General features: G+C 31.9%; 2 protein-coding genes across 2 annotated transcripts in view; one reads left to right on the top strand and one right to left on the bottom strand.

Moving 5' to 3' along the window:
* The first annotated feature begins 332 nt into the window (after positions 1-332).
* Positions 333-3179, top strand: LOC123661685. The gene is made up of 5 exons (XM_045596636.1): positions 333-418; positions 1422-1659; positions 1942-2104; positions 2367-2528; positions 2805-3179. The coding sequence occupies exons 1-5, from the start codon at positions 388-390 to the stop codon at positions 2928-2930; spliced, it is 720 nt and encodes a 239-aa protein (XP_045452592.1). The 5' UTR covers positions 333-387; the 3' UTR covers positions 2931-3179.
* An 8879-nt stretch (positions 3180-12058) lies between these two features.
* The window catches only part of LOC123661873 (sodium/potassium/calcium exchanger Nckx30C), a 105439-nt gene continuing 91592 nt past the window's right edge, over positions 12059-25905 (bottom strand). Inside the window, exons 5-7 of the mRNA XM_045596811.1 lie at positions 24551-24689; positions 24034-24286; positions 12059-12517 (exon numbers count right to left, since the gene is read on the bottom strand). Of these exons, the coding sequence (XP_045452767.1) occupies positions 12274-12517; positions 24034-24286; positions 24551-24689 (636 nt within the window). The 3' untranslated portion in view covers positions 12059-12273. The remainder of the gene's footprint in view (positions 12518-24033; positions 24287-24550; positions 24690-25905) is intronic.

Consider the following 25905-nt stretch of genomic DNA (forward strand, 5'->3'; position numbering starts at 1 on the left):
TTTTTTAAATTGTTTCTACGTAAATAAATAAGTTATATTTTTAGCAGATACCTGGACGGACGTAATGAGAAAATGTACAAAATTATCTAACTAGTGTGACTAAGTCTCTAGTTTTATGATGCGCCAGTAGGTGAAGAGGCGATTACTTACACAATATAGTTTTAACTGTTATATTTTCTTTCAAGGTGTAGTTCGTGAAATCCAAAAGCTCTTTTTGGGTTTAAAATTCCCTCACAAGTAGTAGAAATTTATGCGCATGCTCTAAAATCTATGTCAGGGCCGTGGCGTGACATAAAATACACAAGGTCACGTATGTTTAGCGTTGTGCTGTCACTTCTACAATAGAATCGAATAGAAAAAGTCTTTTAGTGTACCATTCGTGCTGTTATGGCGTTTGTTCCACCAAGAGCTGTACCAGGTAAGTCTACTTATTTTTAGTTCTACGCATTTATGTGATAGGTTATTTCTCCAAGAGACTTGGTTATATTGTTATGAGTGACATTGTGGTAAATATTTAATTAGATAATGTGAGATGAAGATGTGAAGATTATATAAATTGTGATCTTTTATGTGATAGATCGACTGCTGGATGGAACTGTGGACTGTGGATTGAATAATTAAATAATTGGATAAAGACGCGGTGTTTTATGTTTATATAAGAGAAGCTATTTGTAGTATTAGCTGCTACAATTATATACGTTCACATAAACAGTTTGAAAATATAGTTTCATTTCTACCATTTTAGAATTATAAATAGGAATTTAAAATTTTCAAATCGCTCGATCACTTCCTCCTATAATATCCCACTGCTGGGCATAGTCCTCTTTCCCTATGTTGGAGAAGTATTAGAGCTGAATCCACCACGTTGCACTAAGGCGGGTTGGCAAATATATTCTCAACTATGAGTAACGATCGCAATCCGATGAACACGATAACAACCGGGACCGACAGCTTAACGTGTTCTCGTGGCGCGGTGGTGAGACCCACAAGGAATAACAACCAGAGTGGAAATAAATGTTTGTATAAACACAAATATCTAGTTCGAGCGAGAATCGAACCCGCGATCGTCGGTGTTTAGGCGCCGCCGACACGGCATAAATAATTTTTCCTGTACGAGTAGTCAATTAAAATAGGTAAGGTGATACTAGTGATGCGTGTGGTGGTATTATAATGGTAAAAGTTTTCATAATTTGTTTCATCTACGATAGTGCGGAAAAAAACGTGATTTCCTCACACGTTTGTACCTGCATGTTGTGTTTTTGCATGTATTTTAACCTGCATATTTGGAAAAAATCTAATCTAATCGTTATACCCGCCATTTCATAGTGCAATACCGTAGTGGTTTATAAAATACCAACTCTTTTTTTTCAGTAGAAAGTTACATGTACTCAAATTCGTTTCATTACAATTTTTTTTTTCAGCTCGAAGTGTTCAGTCATTAGAAGAGTACAACACACCGCGAGCGCCTCTACGTCGTCAAGTGTCTCTGGACGAAGAAAGACGTGATGATTGTCAAGGGCATTGGAGAGGACCGTACTTGGAAGGGGAAGAGGAGGAGAAGGGAGTACGGCTGTTCAGAGCCATGCTTCTCCAGCACTTGAGACTTGAGGAACTGCGGCCACCACCGTGTATGATAGTACCTGCAAACCCTGATCAGAGGTATGAAATATTATTTTAGTAGTTTAATTATCTAGACCCACACTATTACCTTACCTTATAAATATAAATGGTAAAGGAGCAGTTTTGTTTCAGAAAAAAACTGCTGCAGAAAACAAAGTTGCATTTTCTTTAGAATTTCATCCGATAAAATATGAATTCTGTAATAAAATTGAATTTCAAAACAATAAGATAAAGTTTTAGAAAAGTCGAAGTAGAAAAAGAATTTTTTTAACACTTTTTTTTTTTATTATCAGCTTTTAAGTGTTTGGTAAAAAATTTCAGAGGTTGGTGGATGTACTGGAGAGATTGGAGAGCACTGGAGCGTGCTGCTCGGAGATTTAGAGAAACCAAAGCGAGGGCTCGACTAGCGGCCCGAGCTGAACATATACCCTTGTTGAGCTTGGATGAAGTCGAGTTTGAGGATATCATGCAGGAGTTGTGCCAGGTATTTTATTACTTATACTTTTAATCTAAAATAGAAACAAAAGAATGATTAAGTTCAAATTGTAACTATCAAAGGCCGGAGAAGAAGAGGTATGAGATATCATTAAAATTAAAAAAAAAAAAATCATTAAAAATGGAAGATTTACAACTCAGTAGATGGAATGGAAGTTAGACGTATACTTGACTAAATTATGACACTATTAGTTAAAGAAAATCTCAAGCAACATACTGACTATTTGATTGGTCTTTCTGTACCTTTTCAGGCTTGTGTTCATTATGAACAGAGAGCATTGGTGGTATTGGCTTTTCTGTGTGAGGTGGTAGGTCGTGCGGTGAGGGTTGGGGGCTGGTGCAGAGCATCGGACTGGGCTGCAAGACATGTGGCCCAGTGTGCTACCCCATGGGCTATAAGACATGGAGGTTGGGTGAGTTAGCTGACCTTGTTATTAATTTTTTTAAGTGGGTAGTATATGAGGATAATAGTATGTTCGATGAAATGCATTCAATCCATAGAAAATATATTTGAGCCAAGAAAGATCTCAGGCCTCCGCTCATAAAACAGGGATTGAATAGAGCATAATGATAAATAATATATCGTTAAGTTTTCCAACTAGAGAAAAGGTAATAATTACAAAAAATACAACAACAAATAGATACCACATCCACACAGTTACATTAAGATAATATTACGGTGTTTTCAGAGTGCAGTAGTAGAAAGAGCAGGTGGTACCCGTAGAGAAGAAACGCTTCTGGCGGGCGCGGCGATAGCAGCACTATTGGCATTTCTTCTGTTTTGTCGCACGCGGTTACGTCACGCTCTTCTTTAAATACTCAATAACATAACTTCCGCTAGGTGGCGGTAGAGCAAATTTTGAAATATTCCTTCGTAATCTTGTACTTAAAGGGAAGCACATGAGGGAATTAAATATTCGAAAGAAATATATTAATAAAAAGCTGTTTGACAGCAATTTTCTTGTTATTATCGCTTGTGTGTCATATTTTAAGAAAATATTCTAAAAAGTAATAAATGTACGGTTCAAAAATATGATCAAGGATTGAATCGGTAGGATTTAAAAGTGATTTGTCAATGTGTGATCGTAATAAGAAAAGGGTTTTAAAAGAATAAGTGGCGGAATCGGAGGGATTGTATCGAAATATAAATAGTAACTAATTAAAAAAATGGTTTCATCATAACTTTACAGGTTACCTAAATTAAGTCTGCAAGTTATAATTATAACCGTCCGACTGGTTTACGTTAACACTTTTAACGGCGATTTCTACTTTTTTATATTTTTTTAGTGATAGTGGTTTCAAAATTGTATCGGTGGACCAACGATTGGTAAATGAAAGAAGATGGATAGGTCTTTGTGAGAGTGTCGCGTAGTATAGATTTATAAAAATGATGTGCTATCTAGACACATACACTTAGCATATAACGTTATAGGATACTTTTAGTACATCTCTCATCCCAAAAGTTACTGAAGACCATGTTTATTCCATCATTTGTTTTATTGATTTTCAATTGTGCCAAAGATCTCAGATAGTTTTTCCAATGTCACGTTAACTGAGGAATGCACGAATCATACCAAAACTATACCAATGAATTGGTAGAATATGACAAAACTCAAACTATAATGCTTGAAATTTCAATAAATTCGTTCATGATTGACTGTAATCATACGTTTGTGTGACTATAGTCAATTAATGGATATGTTACAGCAGACTTGTGCATATAAGAAATATATTTTTAAAATGATCAAAAGCCTGAAACTGGTTGAGTTAAAAATTGTGGTCTGCGTTTGCTGTTCCTAAAATAATATTTATAAATCGGATGTAATCGGATATTTACTACTGAAATTAATTATGAATGTTAATAATAAGTCTGTTTTGTATAATAATTAGTAATTCGTTGTAAAAAATAATTCCTAGTATTATTTGAAATTGATGTTTTGCAATAAAATTAGTTAAATGTATTGATAGCTAATATTATTTTAATTTTAGTTGTATAAACAACTCTGCAAATATATATTTATTATAGTTTAAGATCCGAACTAGACGTGATCTTCGTCGTTACTTTTCCATCCAGATACACCGCTTTATCTAAAAAATCGTTTTGAGTTTCTCTGTGACACTCATGAACGTTCCCTCAGGTCATCTTCAACCTTAATACTCAAAACTCCTTCCCATACTACTTCCTTTTATTCAAACTCCTTTTCCGTTAAAGCTGTACAACTTTGGAACTCTCTTCATATCTCTATAAGAAAAGCTCAATCTTGCTTGTTTTAAAAAATATCTAAAGGTGCATTTTTTGTCATTAAATACCTCATAAATATCATTCTCATCTTCATAAATATATATATTATGTAGTATTTTGTTTATGTAGTATATATTTATATATTTATTTGCATATATGTATGTGTATGTATATTGTGTATATATGTATGTGTATAATTATGTATGTATATTTACTTCTTTTAATATCATATTTTATATATTTTAATTACTTATCAACTGTTTGTATACTTCCCTACCGCTTCACTTTTTCTACGCTATGTCTTATGCCCAAAGGTTGTCTGGAAGAAATCGCTCTTAGCGATAAGACCGCCTTTGTACATCTTTCTTTGCATGTATAACTTTTTTTGTAATGTTTCTTTGTGGTGTACAATACAGAGTATTTATTATTATTATTATTATCTTCCCGATCTGCTTAATGGATATAAATTTAAAAAAATCTTCTTTCCTTCCTTCGTTCCTTCGTTATTGTTATAATTTTAGTTGTTTTCATTTGTAATTCAATTACACAGATGGTTTATATCTAATACTATTAAACGAGCAATTCTTGTATATGTATCTCGTATGCAGGGAATTTCGAGGGCGATAAATCGATATAGCTAGGATTCATTTTTAGAAAATGTCGTTTTATTCCTGTTTTTAGGCAATGAAAAAAATGGCTACAATATTGTTAGGATACGAAGGTAAATTTTGCAATTGTCAATAAAGCTGTAATAGCTCAGGTGGCAAATCGGCCGGTCGGGAGCGATCGAGAAGACCACGGTTCAATTCCCCATGTCTGCAAATCGATTTTTTTTCTAATTGCACTCATAATTTTTTATTTAAATAACCAGATCATATTTTTTATTCTTATATCGGCAAAATCGGAAAATATTATTCATATTTTACAAATATGTAATTCGTATTTAAATACGATTTCCAAAAAACACGATTTACTAACATTACCGAGCTAAGCTCGGTCACCCAGGTACTACATATAAACTTAGATAAACTAAATTTTCAATAATATTATGAGGGTAACAAAATTTTAATTAAAGTTTTGTTACCCTCATAATGTTAGTGAAAGAAGAAGTATAAAAATAGCGATGTTTATAAATTAAGGAATTTAAAGGATGTAAGCCAGAAAATAAACATTTAAAAATGTAATGACAACATTTGTGTGTAAAATTTTTCTAAATAATTGTGTTTGCTCGCAAACGAAAAAAAAACCGACTTCAATTACATCGACGAGTAATAAAACGTAGATCGACGAAAAAATAGTCAAGTAACTACGCGTTATCAAAGATTACTCAAAAAGTAGTTATCAGATCTCAATAAAATTTATATGTGACCACATGATAAACATCAACTTTTGTATAAATTAAAAATCATCAAAATTGGTTCACCCAGTAAAAAGTTATTGCGGATTTTCGAGAGTTTCCCTCGATTTCTCTAGGATTCCATCATCAGATCCTGGTTTCCTTATCATGGTACCAAACTAGGGATATCCCCTTTCCAACAAAAAAAGAATTATCGAAATCGGTACATCCAGTAGAAAGTTATGCGGTATACCCCAATTGACACCCACCACCTTTCGATTAAAATTTATTTTATCGAAATCGGTCCACCCGGTCAAAAGTTCTGAAGTAACATAAATAAAAAAAAATAAAAAATACAGTCGAATTGAAAACCTCCTCCTTTTTTGGAAGTCGGTTAAAAAAGAACGTTGTCTGCACCTTATATTTAATGATCATCAATATAAGCTGCTGATTGCTGTAAAAATGTATTCTGGAAAGATTTTTAACGCTTTCGATCACGCATTACTCTTTATCAGCAAATTTTTACGTCTTTTTCAGGGTATTGTGTCTACCTAATAAAGATAACCTCTTTGGTGTGTTCAAGTGTGTGACACTTCTTCAAGCTTTGTATCAATTTTTCTGCTTCTTTTATATTTTGCGGCATATTAGGCTTAGTCGGTTTATTCCTATTTCCTGATTCTATCCTGTACAGATATTTGGTTTTTTCTATCATAGCTACATTAGCTGTTATTGTATTGTCTACAGTTTAAAAATAAATTTTGGAAACTTTTGCACTTGCTTCATGTGAAGGAATGCATAAGCTACTTATAAATTCAAAGGTTTAGTGTATTAAAAAAATATTCGCTCATGTGATCTTCTGTTTTATAGACTCCCGATTCTTGCAAGACTTGTAGGACACTTTGTCATTTTTATCAAGCGCCTAACGGTGTGTTCTCTACTAGTTGATAATACACGGTTATCTTTAATTCGGTACTATGTTCGAAATCGCATTTGAGGCGCTAAAGTGAAAAGCGAATTTCAATTTTTTATAGATTTTTCGGTTTCTAAGGCATAAGAAAGATGTTGTTTAAAAACGGTAAACTAAATATTTTTGGATAAGTTCGATTGAGTTGCCTTTGTATTCAAGATTGTAATAACAATCTCTTAGTTATAATTAGATAATCGATTTTTTTATTGAATGTATACCCAAATAAATATTCTAATTTCAATATTATTTACATGTTAGGGGCAGTCTGTAAAGAATGTCTCTCAATATAAACTGTATCTGCATTATAAATTAAAGTTTTTATTAAGTAGTGTTAGTTGATGGTTCCTCTACAGAAAAAAATGTATTTTCCCACGTAAGTGTAATTTGAATAAATATTTTCATTGTATGTTTTTTATTGAATTTGACCAAAATTTATCTGTAAGTATTTTTCAATTGATTTATCCCTAACTATACTATTTTCAAAACACAATTCGAAACTTTCTCAGTAAAAGATATTGGTTAGCTAAACTTTTATATCTCTTCTTGTGGTCTTCTTATTAAACTTAAAAGGTCGTTTTACTATAAGCTGGAATAATTTTTGTACGTCAGGTTAAAGGTCACAATCAACAATTTTGCCAAAACTAACTACTTCATGGAATTAAATAGAAAAGTCAGTCATTGCTTGGTCAAATTTAGACATATAATAAACGGACTACATTTTTTTTATGGTCTGGGTGTTAATTTTTGTTGCCTTTTCGCAACTCAAATAGCCGTCAAAGCTCTCGATTTTTATTATGGGGTAATTCATTTATTGATTTAGCCTGTAATATTCAACTATACATATAAAAAACCACCCCGGGAATTGAAGCCGCAACCGCCTGTATTTAGGCGCCAATTAGGTCAGTTATTAATATTTGAACCAAACCTTTCTCTAAAAGCAAAATAGGTCTAGAAATATCATCTATAAAGCATGAAGAATATTAAAATTATAAAAAGTGAATTAGGTAAAACGAAAAAATAAATACACATCGTAACTCACTATTTTATTACTTTTATTGTAATTTTTCATAATACGGTCGACACGCTGATGCTCTTCACATACGCCAAAAATTACTAATATGAACATTAAAAAAAACATATATCGTTAACATCTGAATGTGATACAATAAAACTATCATCACAATATTTAACAATCAATAAAACATTTGATAAGAACAACTGTGTTCATTATTAAAATACAAAATTCTTAAAACACAACAAAAAGGCAAAAGAATTCTAATCTTGTACTTCATGTTCGTTCATTTTATTAATCACATTTGTTCTTCGCGATGTTACGTTAACGCGTTTCTTATCTTTTACCTTCATATCTTTCGTTTATTAACATTTAAGTGGAGATGTTTCTAGAATTGGAGTTTGAAATTTTAAATCATTAACCGACAAACATAAAAATTTAAGTGAACTTTGACATTTTTTGCATTAATTTTTTTAAACAAGATCATAAATAAAAGTAAATTCAGTAATAATTTTTTCTTAGTTAAATAGATAATACAACCTAAAAAAGTAATTGAAACACTCGATAATATTCTCAAAAATTCAACAATTAAAGATGTAAAACCAACAAGAGCCACTTCCTTTGCATCGTTACAACATTTTGAAATTCTCTAAAACTTAGCTACATCGTTAAAATTAATAACATTTTTTTACTTTTCCTTAATTAATAATATCACTATTAACAATCTACGCTGTCATTTCGACTTCGAGAATAACGATTTTGCAAATATATATATATATACTCCTCCTTGTTTTTGAGACCGCTTTTAAAGCGATAAAACTTATAAGTTAGTAATTATGAATAAGGCAGGGAAAATATATTTTTAATCACAATAATGAACAAAAATAAAACGTTACTTGTTTATAAATAAGCTACAAAAAGTAAGATATGGTAGATTTTTACAAAAATAAGCATAAAAATATTTTGTAACAGTTGTAGCAGCTGAAGAATCTAAATAAAAGTGTATTTTTCTGCTGAGATTAAATTTAATAATGCTAAGAGTATTTTAGATACCTTATTTTCTCGCAGTCGAAATGTTTCAGCTACGAAAAAAAGTCGTTGACTAAATATGCAACATTTTCTCTGACACGAACCAGTTAAAGCTGAATATCAATAGCGTAAAAGAGTTTGAAACCTTAGCACTGAAATTACAATTATGGTGTTCATCAAACGCTCCGTGCCGGAGAAAATGCTACGTTAAATATTTTTATTTCTTTATCCATTAAATTTATAATTTTTTTTATATATAAAAACCATTCTAGTAACAATTCTACCTGGATATCATACTCAATTATAAGATAATTAACATTGTTAAAGTTTTTATGGTAGCTTTAAGCCTAGTCTTAGACTAAGAAGAAGTAATAAAGATTATTTCATTTCGTATAAGGTATCAAATCTCGATACCTCGAGTGTCTTTCGAAGTCAAGTATCGGCTCTAATTATCGTAACAAACCTTGAAATATAATGGAAACTAGCTCGGCATGTGCTATTTGGTATTGAACAAATGCAATATCTTGATGCGACTACGTATGAACATCGTACGAACGCACGTCGTGATATGATCGATATAAGTATTAGTAAAATTCATTGAACCCTCCGTATATTTAGATAACCTAATCGCAATGTCAACTAGAAACAATGGAAGGATGATTAATTTACAGATTCTACTTAATAATAATTTTAATCATTACGAGAGATAGATAGAAATCACTAGTGTATATAATAAGTAAGACAGTACAGCGTTTGTTATACAAGTGGCGCTTACAGACGATACATTACGTACACGCATGTTTCTTGGTGCTTTCCAGTATACTAATTATAAGGATTAGATAAATGTACGATAATATTTACTGCGATCTACTTCTAATTGATGTTAAATATATATCACCGATCCTTTAAGAAATTTTAATTGGAGAGAAAAATTCGTTCGTAATTTACGTTAATTGTATAGAATGGCCACTTGATGATCGTACAGCTTCACATAATTGCACTGAGAGTGAAGTAATATTAAGATTATTAATACGGAACCTATGAAGATTAGAAGGATAAATAGTTTGAAGTAGTAAGAGTTAGATTATATAGGAATTTATGTGAAACTGTTCGGTCAGAAGTAGCACTACTAAGCGAACTACAGAAGGCTATTTATTAAATCCAATCTTAATATATACAAAGAGTGGTAGATTTTCCGCGTTACTTGAAGAATATCATCAATCATTGATTGTATAAATATATCATAATAATGTCCTTATCACAGAATATGATCTATACGATTGTTTGTTACCTACCGATATGTTATTCGTCCAAAAGAAACGCGTAATAAACTTTGAATTGGCAATTTCCACTCTCAAAACCCTTTCTGATAAGCTACATGATTGTTTTAACGCTGTTTACGAAGCGATCATCTAAAGTTGAAGATTTTGCTTTGAGTCAAGATTTTGTATAATCTGCTGACTTTATTTCACCTTTAAAGTGATATTTCGTCTTTTGTCAAAGCTTAACAATAATATTATCTATCTATTCTAGACTATTTATTGCTATGTCAAATAGGCGGGTTATCAATATATTTCGTGGGATCTTAACAATTGTTATTATTTTTTACAAAATTATTTTTAGTTTTTAATCAACAAATTGTTTATTCAAAACAACTTTTGATTCACAGCTTTGTAAGGAATCTACGGACGGTTTTTTTCAAGATGTTACATGATTAATTTAGCCAAAGGTGGCTGTTCAACATTTAAACCGTGATTTTAGTTTAGCTTTGAAAATATTATGTCATTAAATATTACTTTGTTATTAGCAGCGGTCGTTTTAAAGTAGCTATAGGGAGAGAGTTCAAAGGTCGAAATTATATGGAAGATATATTACTTACTTGCATATGAGCTCTAGAGAAAGTGTAAAACTTTAAATATATTCCATTGAGCGGGACACATGCGACCGTAGAACTTTACCTATAGCTCTAGTTAATAATATAATGCTAATAGATGAAAGTATATGAAATCGACTCGTATTAGTTAAGTTAATAAAAGCTAGCTAAAGATGTCTGAGTCCATTAAGAACTCTTAGGCACATTTTACGGAGTACAAATGTCATATTAACATTCGTCGTCTGCCTCATCTGCCCCGCTCACATCTACTACGTTATTTACATTACGATCTTTATCTAACGTTTGTGCAGCGACTCTGGCTTTACCATTGTATATTATAATTTCAACGCCATTAATATTATATTAAAAATATAATATAGACGACACATCGATTGCTATACAATATACAGAATACTGTTTTTGCGAGGACTTTATTTTGATGCATGTTTTAAATTGTCTTTCAGTTTGGAAGCCTCGATTTGGAATCACTCAATTTGAGTAATTCGTCAATATTTTGGATTGCTTCGATTTTAAATTTTGATAAACTCGAAGTGATTTATTTTGTGTATTGATGTATTATTTTGTATTATAGATGTAAATTATTTATGTTTGTATCCAATTTGTGTAAAAAATCTTATAAAATATTACGCGTAATCACCGTCCTCGCATTGTGGACGAATTACAATTCGACCTAGCACACATATAACAAAATTAACAGCTACGAAGTCATTACAATCAAAATATTTACAAAATTATTGAAAATCAAAACAATTTACTGATAATCTACCATTAAAGTATACCACCATTTAAAGTTCAGCTACAATGCTAAAACATTATTGTAAAAGCATTCAATAAACGTCTAACATTCATATAAATATCTACTCTATATCGCCGACTACAATAATTACACCTTTTAACTATAAAAATTGCGATCTTTATTACATAATACAAAATAATTTCGGGTACAAACTTTATTGTATTGCTCTTTGTATATTATTTCATGCTAGACTTAAAGTATAAACAATCACTCTTACGATAATTAAAGTTTAAACTAATTCCATCTAAGAATTCAAAGCAAACGATTTTAGTTTTAAAGACGAAGACAAAATATTTATCTTTGTTTAATAATAAAGCAAATTGTAATTATTTTTAAAAATATAATTGATGAAACTGAACTGTTTATAAAGTCTTTATTCACGATACAGAATAAATTATATCTATTTTGTGCTAAATGTGCATTACATGTAACATGAACCACAACAAATATTTGAGCATCAAATAAACCTAACGAAACATATTTAATATGAGCTAAATCGCTTTTACAAAGACAACAATTAATCACTTGTATATTCCTTTAATTGATTTAAGATCACGTTATATTGTGCATATAGTTACAATTGTGAAATATGTCCCTGCCAGTATAAAGTAACAAAAATAATAACATTTTACGAGTTAGGTACTTGTTATATTTAAAATTACGTCGCTGTTGTTTTTAGTCCCAAAATTTATTTTGATTTATGAGATGAGGAAATTTCGTATTTATAGTCAGAATCTGAGTTACCTTAATGGAAGAGAAATGTCATTTACATTTATTTTTTTATGGATAGAACATTTTTTTATGTGTCACTAAAAAGGTTTTACTGTCCAAAAAACTTGTAACTGTTCTCGAAAACGTAACGTTTACTTGAATGTTTTTGATCTACTCGCTAGGGCAATGTAGGTAGCCATACTCGAGGCCCAGGCTGACGGCAACGAAGACAAAGTAAAGCAGGAACATGGTGAAACCGAGACCCTTGTTCATTTTCCACCTGAAGCACGCTATGCTGATGATGACGAAGATCAACATGGCGAAGAGCAGTACGATGCTGCAGACCATGCCCTTCGAGTTAACTTGGACAGGTTCTCCGTATATCAAACCATAGAGCAGCCAAGGCAGAGGTAACCTGAAAACGTGAAAGACAAAAATGTTTAAAACAACTTATTTGTACAATTTTATTAACATATTTACGACTAGAAGAGTAAATAAAATTTAATGATTATAAACCAGCAGCTCTAAATTAAGTAAACACACCTTATATTAAAAATTTTAAATTTTAAAATTAAATATTCTGCTAAAATCTGTAGCAGCCGTCGGGCTGGGGAAGTACCTCAACCTTACAGCTAAATAATACTGTGGTGAGTAAGGTGACTAGAGCTCTTGTGTGGGATTGGGCTTAGGTTAGACAACGCGCTTGAGATGCTTCTGGTGATTCAGGCGTCTAAAGGCTATGGTAGTCGCTTACAATCACGTGAGCCGTGCGCTTGTTTGCCCTATTTGTATAATAATAATTGTGTTTACTAACAAACGAAAAAAACCGACTTCAATTACATCGACAAGAAATACAACGATAGTAGACGAAAAACATTAACAAACGCACTAGTCGTCACTACGATTTTCGAAGGTTCCCCTCGATTTCTCTAGTATGCCATCATCAGGTCCTGGTTTCCTTATCATGGTACCACCCTTGGGATATCTCCTTTCCAACAAAAAGGTAATCATTAAAATCGGTTCATAAACGATGAAGTTATCCACAAACATACATAAATATATACATAACATACATAAATATATATACGGTTGAATTGAGAAGCCTCCTTCCTTTTTGAAGTCGATTAAAAAAAGATTAGGTAGTATATATATATCTTTTTGTTTTTTTTTTTTAAATATTGTTTTTTGAAAAATAAGAGTCATTTACGATTCAAATATTTTATTTACATAACTTACATCTGTCTTCCATAGCTAAATTAAAAATATATTATATATATAATAATAAATCAATTAAGTTATATCACAAAAATATAAATCGCAAATAACTAAAAATAATCAAATATAGTAAGCTAGAATAAATAATCTTTGAAGACGATGCTATGCAATTAAAATAATTTGCATTATTTTAGATGATTTTATTTGTGTACGTAACTGACCAAACTAACAATTGTTTGTTAAACAGGTTAACTAATTTTGTAGATCAAGTAATGCTATATTACGTATAGTTCTCAAAACTTGTTCAACGAACTAAGTATTGTTATTATGAAACGTTTAATGTACACGATAAGAAACATATTCAAATAAAGATTGTATCGTTTTTATATTTTCGTGAGAGTCGAAAAATCACGCGATGTGTCCTGGAGAAGTTGGTATTTCATTTCACCCAACATTTGGGCCAAGGTTTAGGGTAGATGGTATCAAAATGCAAATTTTCACGCCAGTTACGGATCATTTACGGCTGACTCGGCTACTATTATAGGTCATTGTTGTAAATCAGATGCCCTAAAGTAGGACATAGTTTTAAAACAAGTGATACAATTTATGTGATAAAGGTCGAAGATCATTTTAACTAAATATTTAACTTTTGCGTAATTGGAACAAATGTAAGTAAACTTGTGCAGTCATTTGAAAATCTTAAGACAAAGTTATAACTTCTTGACTTAGGGAGTAAGCTGGTGAATGCATGATGAGAGCGTTACGAAAACTGTGATCGGACGAGGCAAATGAAGCAAGAGAGAGTTGCGAGCACATATTTTCTTTCTCTCTATCTCTCATAGCCAGCTATGTTTCGTATATCTAAGACAAAGCGCAATCCTATTGTGCAGGCCTATTGCCAAAGAAGTTTTACTTCAGTCGTGTGACAACAATCCAAAGATTCAAAAAAAGCACACTGCTTTTTTTGAATCTTTGGGTCTTTGTGGTTGTAGGAATTTGTTTACATCAAAATTTTATATTAACGCTACGTCGATGTGATATAATAATAATAAATAAATAGAAAAGTCTTTATTTGACCATGCTTCATTTCATCTTAGTTACTAATTCGTTTACTTACTAATTGTTAAGTTTATATTTCTCTTATTATTAATATGTACTAAGCAAGGTCCCCAGGTTGAGTAAAGGCCTTCTCCAAGGATCCCTCCCTATCCCGTGCTTTATATTTTTGATCTTATCGTTCCAATGAGATTCCAACGAGAACGAGAATTAAATTCAACGTTAAATGTTAACTTTTGTAAAATTCTTTCAAGCTCCAGTATTTGTTCCATGTTCGCTGTAATCTTCTTTCGATTCATTGTTTTACTTTTCAAAGCTGATTGTTCTTACTAAGTAAAAACGTAGTAAGACTTTTAACAGTCGATGTCGTATATATTAGTAATAATAAATAAAATGTTTTTAGTTTAAATATGTGTAGTTTACTTACTTGTATTTCTTACGTTACTCCATTTCTTAGAATTCTCTTTCTAGGAGAACAAATATCTTTAGCTTTATGACTCTCGTTTCCTGTATTGTAGTAAGTACATATTTTAATAAAGAGGCTTTACTATTCGATCGTATTATGTATATATGGATAACCCGTATCATATATGACGGCTATTCACACTGTTAGCCGAGCTTAATAATTTTCAATATGTAGTTCCGCGGTTGCCACTGATAAAAAAATATAAATAGGAAAAAGCGGGGAATTATCGAAGAAGATTTCTTTTTAAATATTTCAATATTTTATCTCTAGTAATATTTTAATTATTATGTTCATGGTTAAATAAATCAGAACATAATTATTTTGATCATTAAAATAATCAATACGTAATAAATGTTTCCGTGTCAAGGTCTTTCGATAAAATTAAAGGAGTTAAAATTTTTTCTGTTTAATACATTATTTTAAGACTCTAACTGATATATTTGTCTGTATATTTGATAATATCACTACTAATATTCTAAAATTGAAGAGTTTGTTTGTTTGAATGCACTATTTTCAATAACTACTAGTCCGCAAATTAACCGAAGCCTGTACCTAGAAGCTATAGGCTATACAAATGTACGGTTTTTCCTCAAATTTACGAGGTTGAACCGCGGGACACAGCTAGTGATAGGATATTTTAGGTCTTTCCTAGTATGGAAAATTTTGAATAGCTTATGAGAATAGCAATTGCTATCATTACAGTCTATACAGTCCACTGCTGGACATAGGCCTCCACAAGTTTACGCCAAAAATAACGTGAACTCATGTGTTTTGCCCATAGTCACCACGCTGGGCAGGCGGGTTGGTGACCGCAGTACTGGCTTTGTTGCACCGAAGACGCTGCTGCCCGTCTTCAGTCTGTGTATTTCAAAGCCAGCAGTTGGATGGTTACCCCGCCATCGGTCGGCTTCTTAAGTTTCGAGGTGGTTGTGGAACCTTGTTATCCCTTAGTCGCCTCTTACGACACCCACGGGAAGAGAGGGGGAGCAATTGCTAACAAACAGCAAACTACCATCTATAGGAAATCAGTAATCGTTTCTTCAATATAAAAAAAAGTTTAATAACACCAACAATTTAATCTAATATGGAATAACTTTAATACGTAGACAGAAGTTAAAAGATGTAACGAATGGAAAACGTATATTTTCTGAATAAATCCAAGAAAAATTTCTTTTAAAATAACAATGTTTCCTATTGTGTACATCCAGCACTTATCAGGCTCATGTATTTACTGTGTCGTTTCTATTTTATTATTGCAAAATATGCTTTAGTGTAAAAAAGATAGAGTTCAATATTCCCACAGTGTTTGAGGCTTTTAGGAGAGATTTATTTGAAGCATTTCGGACTCTATTATGTATACAATAAAGTTGATATGGTTAGTCAAGAACAAGTTTTATGATATCGGTCGGCTAGGGTGCATCCCTGAGACAATGCAGTCTAGTGTTGTAAGCCTAGACATCGCAGATAAAAATAAAGCTGTTAGCTCAAAACAGTCCTTTGTCTGATATAAAGCGGCTTTCGGTAAAGCTTAAAATTATAGTTGGTAAACTTAATGTTTTAAATCGTTCAAGCTTTTAAAAGGCTTTTTACAGCATACTATAAAAGAATGGGCTTGAGGTTTATCCATTTAACAGCAGAATTTAAATATCCCGCCTAAATATTTAATAAAAAAATTTGGATTTTACTCTAGAAGTAACTAAACTTGGGTTGTAAAACTTGTGTTCAATTCCTAATGCCTGAATTAAGCTTGAATTTAGTCTGATTAAAAGAATATTTTTATCGTCATATAGCCAGCTTTTTAAAGAACATTATAGGCTGTAAAACATCACTCTGTGACTGGAAAAACTGGGACAGTAATGGTAAAGAATAAAATTGATAAATGCTTGGGTGAAACCGTCATCAAATTTGGTATTGTCCTTTTATCTTCGACAAAAAAGAAATGGTTTATGCATTAGGATGATAATGTCTATAGGACAAGAAAACCATTGATCAAACTGTCTTCTTTTTCCGTCTACTTATGGCCATAATTTAAAAGAAAAGTGGACATTTAGCCTTTTTCAATAGAGCCTACCTAATCGTTTTTACCCAAATTTATATCAACTTCAAAAAAGCAGAGGTTCTCAACTCGACTGTATTGTTTATGTGTTACTGATTTTGATAATTCATTTTTTATTAAACATATGGTGTTGTCATTTGGTCCCATTTAAATTTAAGCGACAATTGAGAAGTTTTTAAGTTATTCCTAACAACACGAATTTAATTGGCTATGTTTTTGACTACCTACATTGATGATCTTTTCATTTTATTACTTGTGCCAACAATGCCATTTAGTATTTTGTAGATTTAAATCATATTATATTTCTTAGTAAAATATATTTTTTATATATATTTTTAAACCACTCAATCCTTTCATCCGTTCCGGTCACAGTCAACTGCTAATAAAATATATGAAAGAACTCTTATAGCCGTACTTCTCGTACACATTTCATTTATCGATTTTGCTTCATTGCAACCAGATTTCAGAAGATGAAATTTCAATTTTATGTATAATAGGGTAGGGTATAGAAATGTTTAAACACTTAACTAGTTGCAGGACTCACTGAGTGAGTCCGCTATTATGTCCTGAAGGAATCGTAGCTGAATTGCTGGAATAACGATGTTCCGTTTTAATGATACGAAAATATTAAAATCGTAATTTAAATAAATAAAATAAATAAAGTTTAGATTACTGACTCACAGATACAAATGCACTAATACGTACAACTTACCTAATTTTTGTTCATCTAGGTATCTTTATTTTTATGACGTAGTATAGAATATGTAAGTGATCACCATCGCATATAGAACTCGCAACATATGAACCACAGGTGCGTACTGGCTAAAGAAATGAAGGGAAATAAGAAGAACTTTTTATGGGAATAAGGGATGCAGACCCAGGTGCCGTTTCTCATTGAGAGTGGGCACAGCAGGAAACATCTTGCTTAATCTAATGCAATGACTTGAGAAGTAACTCAATCAAAAATCATCAACATTCATTAGAAAAAAAATCACATCAAAATACTAATCTCAAGTAGTGTTGTGTCTTTGTTGTGATTAAGGTAACCCGAGTTTCTGAGGTTTTTTTTTATTATTTATTAATAATAAACATAGGCATTTAGATAATTGCATACTTTTTACAGGTGTTCCTAAATTACTTACAATATCGTGAACATGGTAATAAACCAAATAAAAAAATGTCAGAAATAAATATTGGAGATTCAAAAATTTTCAGAAACAAAATTTAAAAAGGTAAAGAAATAAAATAACCGACGGTCAAAAACATCTAAGATAAAATATAATATTACGGAGGATTGCATTATGTTGACAGATTGAACCATACAGCATACCTGAGGTAAAAGTGTATCAAGGGGAATGGGTCAAATTATAACACAACACATGATTGGATTCTTCGAAAATTCGATTCAAAAGTTGGAAAACAAGTAGTTCATTAGAGACAGATGCAAATATGAATGATCTTTAATAATGTAGAAGCGTTCGACCTCGACTATCGTTGTCAAAGTGTTTGATGCGAACGAAGGGCGAAAAGTTCAAGGAAATTAGGAACGCAAGTCACTAAATATAAAGCAATGTAACTATAAAGAAAGATAATTAATATTACATTATTTATCTCCATATTAATTAAGGTTACACAATAATTACAACGAAACTATAATAATACCAATAAAAATAATTTCTAGATCATTCCAATGTGAACTCAATATGAATAAAATAGCTTTTTTTGTTTTTACTTTATTGGCCAATATATAACCAAAACATAATATTTTTGAAATTTAATCACCACGGAAACCTCACGGGTTTATCTGGGTACCGAGAGTCATTCGGTTCATGCTGTTTGTTTTTACGAAAAGTATTTTTTTGAGCTTAATTTAATTTTCGTGGTACTTTTGTATATTTCTTGCAGTTCTTTGGGCAGTTCGATAATTTGTTCTAGTATCAAATAGTCATATGTTCACTTTCCATACTTATTATTGCTTTGGTATGTGGTATTTATGGCTGAAAACCCAAGAACATAATAATAATAGAAACAATCTACGCTAATATGTTGGTTTTGAACTCGTTAATCTTAAAAACTATTTCTCGAAGCTAGTTCTTCTTGTGTTGAATTTTTTCTTACCGAAGAAGGCTATAGGCTACATGTTTTAGTACGTTTTTTCCTCAAATTAATATGGGTGAAACCAAGGGACAGAAAAAGCAAGTACTGTGTTATATAAAAATATTTGATGCTTAAATCTCTAAAATAGCCTCATTTTATTTTATACTTATTACAAAATATCATAGCTATTGTGACATTTTGAAATGAGGTGTTGAATATAAAACATCATAATCCACAAAAAAAAATTAGAATATGATGTTAAAAACATAAAAAAGCCGGGCTTTTTGTAAAATTTTTCTAATGTAAGCGCTCCCTTTTTCTTTTTAAGTGAACATTTATTTATAAGATGATGTTTTCATTTAAAGATCCGAATATCTGATGGTCTTTGGAGATGCCAATATTCTTTATTATATATTATTTTATTGCCTATCAATGCATGGTTGTGTCTTTTTGAGGCAATTTATTTAAACTACAATAAACGCTAAAATTGAACTAAATATATGTACCATATTCTTCGCCTAAATGGAAAAGAGACCAATGCCCACCAGTGGGACTTTACAGATCCAAATCTATTTATCAAATCAATTAAATATATAGGCTGCTTGCTATCTCATTTCTGGACAAAAATTTTTTGAATGTGGAGTGAAGTGAGTGGAAGAAGCAAGAGAGTGTGAAAGTCAGAAAGTAATGCGCTACGCCGCTGTATTGTAGATTAGCAGATAATACCCGTTTTAGATGATAAGAATATGGGTACACAATATGACAGATAATTTTTGCTAGAAGTAGCGGCCCTATCAGTTGACCATACCGAGAAACAGGATCTACATGCTCAAAGTGAGGCGAGATGATAAAAAAGACTAGATTATTTATATCGTCGCAATCGTAGGACAAAGATGGATTTGCAAATCTTACTTTGGCACCAGAACACTTAGAAGTTTTGAAACGATGTTTTGTATAATATTTTGAAATACCTTTACCTACTATAATATGACTTGCAAAATAATTTCTAAATATGGTTGGTTTTTTATAAAAATCAAATGCGTTTGTAAAAATGTTAAATCCAACTTTGTTTTACGACTGCGACGATGTAACCATCCGCCAATAGCGGAAATCGAATCCGTGACGGTCAATTATAATGGAACTTTCAAGCACTTTTTTTTACTTGTTAAGGCGCTGTCATAGCAATACGATGCGATTAAAAGGGATACATTGCGATTGATATAGTGACTTTAAATAATGCGACAACATATGACAGACAACATTTCAACGCTTGTCGCTCAAATAAACGGATAAGCATCTCAATGAATTGCTAACAGCAATGTCGCTTCAATTTAACGTTATTTGAGATGTTACATAGAACTAGTCATAGTTGTAGTACATAATTAGATTAACATGTGCGATGTTATAAAACTTAATAACACTAAAAGTAAGTTAAACTTAAAAGTAGATGCCCGACGTTTCGGATAATATACAGCAACCGTGGTCACGGGAGCACGCTAGGTCCTAAAAAACATAATAAACACGATAAAATCCGAAAAAAATTGTTTCATTATAATAACTAAACGTAAGTATTGATTGATCAGCCTGTAACATCCCACTGCAGGGCAAAGGCCTCTTTCTCGCATAGCACGCTCCACTACGGCTTAGTGGATATATTCCCTACTATGAGTAACGATCTGTTATACGGGTTACGGGTAAAAAAAAGGCGAAAAAGGAAATCTGAACTTTGTTTATAATAAAAGGTCACTTTATTTAAGTTAATTAATTCGAAACAGTGGAAATGGAAAAGGCAAGTGGTCTGACCCGAAGTTGACTGGAGACTGAGCCCTGAAGACTCGAGATTAAAAAGCTTCTAATTCAAAGTGCTTACGAGGCACCAGTGTCAGGGTTATTAGATACATAACATGTATATAACAGATCGCTATCAGGTGTCTACTGTAATGACCAGGAGCGACAGCTTAACGTTTTCCCGCCTCGGAGAAGCACAATTACAGCTACTTAGACCGGAAAGAAATATTGGTACAATTACAAATATATCTATCCCGAGCTACACCAGAGTGATTGACCTCAAGCCTAAGCATCCTTCAGTTTTTTTTTTTTAATTAATATAACTTTTGGAGGTGTGAGGAATCACGACGGGGTCTTCTAGTTTGGGAGTGAGAGGAACGTGGTGTTGAGTCCCTCGTCCGCAAACTTTTTTTAGTATCGAGTGTTTGCAAATATCGAAAAAGTAATAAGTACTGACATTTATATATGTATATTGTATAATATATACATATAACAAATACACAAAACAAATCCAAAATCATAATCAAGAGCTTCAAAAATATTCAATATTCTTCAAAATATAATATAATAATATTCTTCAAAAAAGAGCTAAGAAGATATAAATTCTACGGAGAAGAACTTTTGGAGATTATTACTTTGACTACTAACAAGTGAATTTCATTAAGATGTTTCATTAGCAAAGGCTGGTAAGAGCCTCCTTATAATTAAGAAAAGAGGCCAGACCATATTGACATAAAAGTTTTGTAGTGGCCCTGATTTTGGTTCCAGGGGTTGTGGATTCCCGCCTGACTGGGTGAATATTTTTATTTATATGGGTTATAGGAGTATAGTTGCTTACCGTAGGAATCGATGGCCGTGTGTAATTTATAAGATATTTACTTTAAAAATTTTCGAGAATCGATACACTCATACAACTTAAAAAAAAAAAACTTATGCGTAAAAATATTTTTATTAACATTAAATAGCGCTATATAGCGTTAATTCACTGGATACTCTAGCTTATTAGTTCATGGCCTGACATTGTTACTTTTCTTTCGTATCAGCTATCTTTGGTAGACAAAGAAATGTTTCCCCTTTGTGATGTGTTTGATTTACGCGACTAATATGCTTATAATGCTAGGTTTTTTTCCAAAAATAGATAAGACATTACTAAACAAATACTATGAGTTACACGAGTCTTCTGTGCCACTTTGGTACATTCGAGTAAATCCTCTAATGAAGTTAAATAGGTGATGGTAAATACTATATGTAATACGTGTGTGTATAAGTACGTACTATCAATTGAAAATGTTATTTTATATAAAAAAAGGAGAAAAAATTAATCATTTTAACTATGCTAATTAGTATTAAAGATTTCATTTGGTCACTCTATATTTTCTAGAATAATGTATTTTTTGTTAGGTTCAGGTTTTTGATTTAGATTTTTAGAGACTAGGGCCTTAAATCTATTAGTGACTTGAACAAAATTATCAAGGGACAAATAGGCTTTATAAAAGGAGTAATAGATAAGAGGAGGGACTTAGCTTCCGGCTCTCACGCTACCCCTAAAATACGCAATCTCAGAAACTATTCCGCAAGTATTTTCGAGAAAACGATATCTATTACTCTAAATGAGCTCTATTCATTTGTCTATCAGCTGAGGTCTATCATTATCTTTTTGAATATTTTAACACACATGTGAAAAAACAATAGATTTTTTTTAAATCTATTATTGTGTAAGTAATAAAATATTAATTAGATATCATGTAATTGTTATACTAAACTAAAGTTTAAATTTGGAACATGCTTTGATATCACTTTACTAAATACAACTGTTACTTAATTTAAGCAACTTACACTAAAATAAGCATATGTATTTTCTTTGGCGATTTATAGCATTGTAACTTTTGACCAAAATATAAATTCTTTTAGCTTTGAATGTGATATCTTCATTAAAAAAAATGAAGATAAGTGTTTATCTCTTGTGGAAAACAAACGAGTCTGTAACTAGTAAAATGTAAGCGTAAAAAGTATCCTTTGCCCATTGCAAAGAAACGTTCGTATTTTCTCGATTGAGTAGGTACCTACTATTATAAATATTTCCTGTAATGATTTGGCTATTGACGTATTGGCATTTTTATACACTAAGGGGTGAATTATGAAGAAGATATTGTTTCACTTTAATGAAAAGTTTTTGTGTTAAATTTCAAGACAATAGAATCTATGCAAAATGCGTTTAAATTAAAAAAAAAAACAAATGAATCTTTTAAACTGTTCAAATAACTTTTTATTTACACAAAATGTGCAGTTACGCGATCTCAAGTAACTATTTCAAGGGTATAAAATTTATAATTAAGGCGCAAAAATATCTCAAAAGCAAATGATATATGGTGAACATTTTTTGCTAATACTATAAAATGTATATAATAACGGAAATTCTGCCAACATGCGTGGTACAGCGTGGCGGATTAAGCTCTAATCCTCCTCCTACATGGAGAATGAGGCTTAAGTCCAGCAGTGGAATGTTATAAGCTAAATCAATCAACCAACCGAAACTAAAACTGAACACGAGCTCTTCGTTAAATGTTCCCCAATGATAAAAGTATTACAGCATGTGACAAAAATGTACCAAATAACAATGAAGCGTCGATAACAGTCCGTTAAATCAAAAAATATCGTTACATTATTTCCCAATTAAGTTGTAAAGCCACAAGAGTAAACTGCAAGTTAATTTAGAAAGGAAAAATAAAATAATATTCAACTGTATCTCCCGTCGCCGTTGGCTCCGGTCCAAATGTTCTTGAGCAAGCCGTGACGTAATACTGACTAGAGTTTTCAGGGGCGCTTTTATAAAAATTAAGAAGAACTTATGTATTGTTGAAATGCAAAATGCGTGGACGAACGTAGAAAAAGTTTTGTGGTTGACTAAGAGGACAGTTATTATTTTGGTGCTGTTAAAATAAAAATTATGATGTATAAAAATCACACTACAAAGAGGTGAAGTTTGCATATTTCTGATTTTGGATTTTATGAATAAAATTTGATTTTATTTAGTAGCGTAAATTTATGCTTACTTATATTTCTTAAAATGGTATACGAGATTAGACATATTATCCATGTATTCATAGATACATATTTACCTTTGTTCCTCATTAAAACATCGGGTGACTTGTAAATGTCGCGAGAAGCTTTCAGATGACTATATCTGTTAAGCAACATTTGAGTTTCTTTAAGTTCTGCGGGAAGTTTTACTTAGTTTTCTAATTCCACTTACCCAACAGTAACATCGAAAATATTGCTGCCCACTGAGCTCGAGACGGCCATGTCGCCGAAACCTTTTCTTGCGACGATAACTGAGGTGATCAGATCTGGCACCGAAGTACCCGCAGCAAGGAGCGTTAGCCCCATCACCTCAGGGGGTATGTAGGCCGCCGCTCCCACCAGATTTGCCCACCACACCATGAGGTAGGAGAAAAATGCTATCCAAACTATAGACCCTATAAATGTTAAAGGGAAAAGTTTTTTTCCTGAAACAGAATAAAAGATTATTAGCACTTGAATAAATCTGCAGTTAACACATTTCAAATTAAATTTTTTAAGTGACTATAATCTGAAGATTTCACTCAGGTAAGTAATTATTTTAAATTGTGCGTTTATGAGCGCACTGTAAAGTATTACAAATATTGTTAAGAAATAAAGATTTATTGACTTGTTTTTCAGCTGTATCACTAGAAAAATCTAGGGTAGTGGTGAGGCATAGATATATATGTAGTAGTATATATGTATTGCACCTCTCGGAGTCCTTGTGTCCGGGAGGGTCATCCATAATGGGAAGACAATGGGTGCGACCAACAAATACGTGAGTCGCTTGCGGAAACCTGAAGGCCACGACATATCCAGCGGCGTCGTGTCGTCCTCCAAGTCTCCAATCTGTAACACCAAGCATCGTATTACTCTCCTACTTAAAGCTTAAAGTTACAATAAGGTTACTTGATGAGTTGTAATTCGAAATATAGTCCCCATATCGTGGTTTGGTTAGATGAGATACAAGATTATCGCACCTAATTAACATAACTATTGATTACAATTAATTACTGATAAAAAGCAATATTTAAAATAAATAAAATAAGGAACTTATTGAGAAACGTTTGACTTATTATTTTATTAAAAAAAAATCGTAAGTTTCGACGATCCCTTAGCCATATATATGATACAAAGAGTCATTATCATAAATAATATTTTTGGTAGAAGATAAAGTCGTCTTTGGAATTGAAAAATTTATATAGGCAGTGATACAAAGAGTCATTATCATAAATAATATTTTTGGTAGAAGATAAAGTCATCTTTTGGAATTGAAAAATTTATATAGGCAGTAAAACTTCAAATAAAAAGTACTCTAGAACAAGATCTCAGTAATAGTACATTTCCAACAAAGTAGTCTAAGAAGCAAAGATCAATCGATCATCATTCATCGAATCGGAACTCATTTTTACGACACATTCTCTCTCCTTCCGAGAGTCACATGTTCGTTCAGAGAATATATCATAATACGTTTGATAAAAGTACGGAACGACAGACATCAGCCGATATTGGTTTTAGATTCGGTCGTTTGATAACTTTCTAGTCTGTTTTTAAAGGTTTGGAACGATTTTCAAGTTTTTTTATCACAATTACTTCAGTTACACATAATTTATGATAGAATTTTTTCCCAAGTACTGTAATAACAATTATTTTAAGCTAAATCAAATAGTAATAGTCCAAAAAATGAATTGAAGACTAAAATTGTATAACGTTGAACCTTAAATTTTGTGAAAATATAGTATTGTTCACGGCACTGTGACAAACTTAAGTATGCAGTCAGTCAGTCAGTTCATCCTATTGCAGTCCACTGCTGGGCATAGGCCTAGCCAGGGCTAGCTAGGGGCCCACCTGATTTGACTACGATTGAAATGAATGTGTAATGGCAGCCGAACATTTTAACTGTCAGTTCGAAGAACCAAAACCTGAACGTAGCAAGTCTACGTTACGTCTATTAAATTAATTGGATGGGTTTGATTAATCGTAAGGTTAAGGGGGTTAATAACATATATGGCAAAACATGTAAGTGGTCAATTAGTCTTAATTTTTGTTTGTATTAGTCCATTTT

Source organism: Melitaea cinxia, chromosome 17 (genome assembly GCF_905220565.1).
Source record: "Melitaea cinxia chromosome 17, ilMelCinx1.1, whole genome shotgun sequence".
Taxonomy (NCBI): Eukaryota; Metazoa; Arthropoda; class Insecta; order Lepidoptera; family Nymphalidae; genus Melitaea; species Melitaea cinxia.

Bases quoted from the DNA above. Each gene is read 5' to 3' on its own strand.
- LOC123661685 (XM_045596636.1), top strand. From the start codon at position 388: ATGGCGTTTGTTCCACCAAGAGCTGTACCAG. The intron at 419-1,421 runs GTAAGTCTACTT...TTTTTTTTTCAG, and splicing joins TCCACCAAGAGCTGTACCAG to CTCGAAGTGTTCAGTCATTA. The intron at 2,529-2,804 runs GTGAGTTAGCTG...CGGTGTTTTCAG, and splicing joins CTATAAGACATGGAGGTTGG to AGTGCAGTAGTAGAAAGAGC.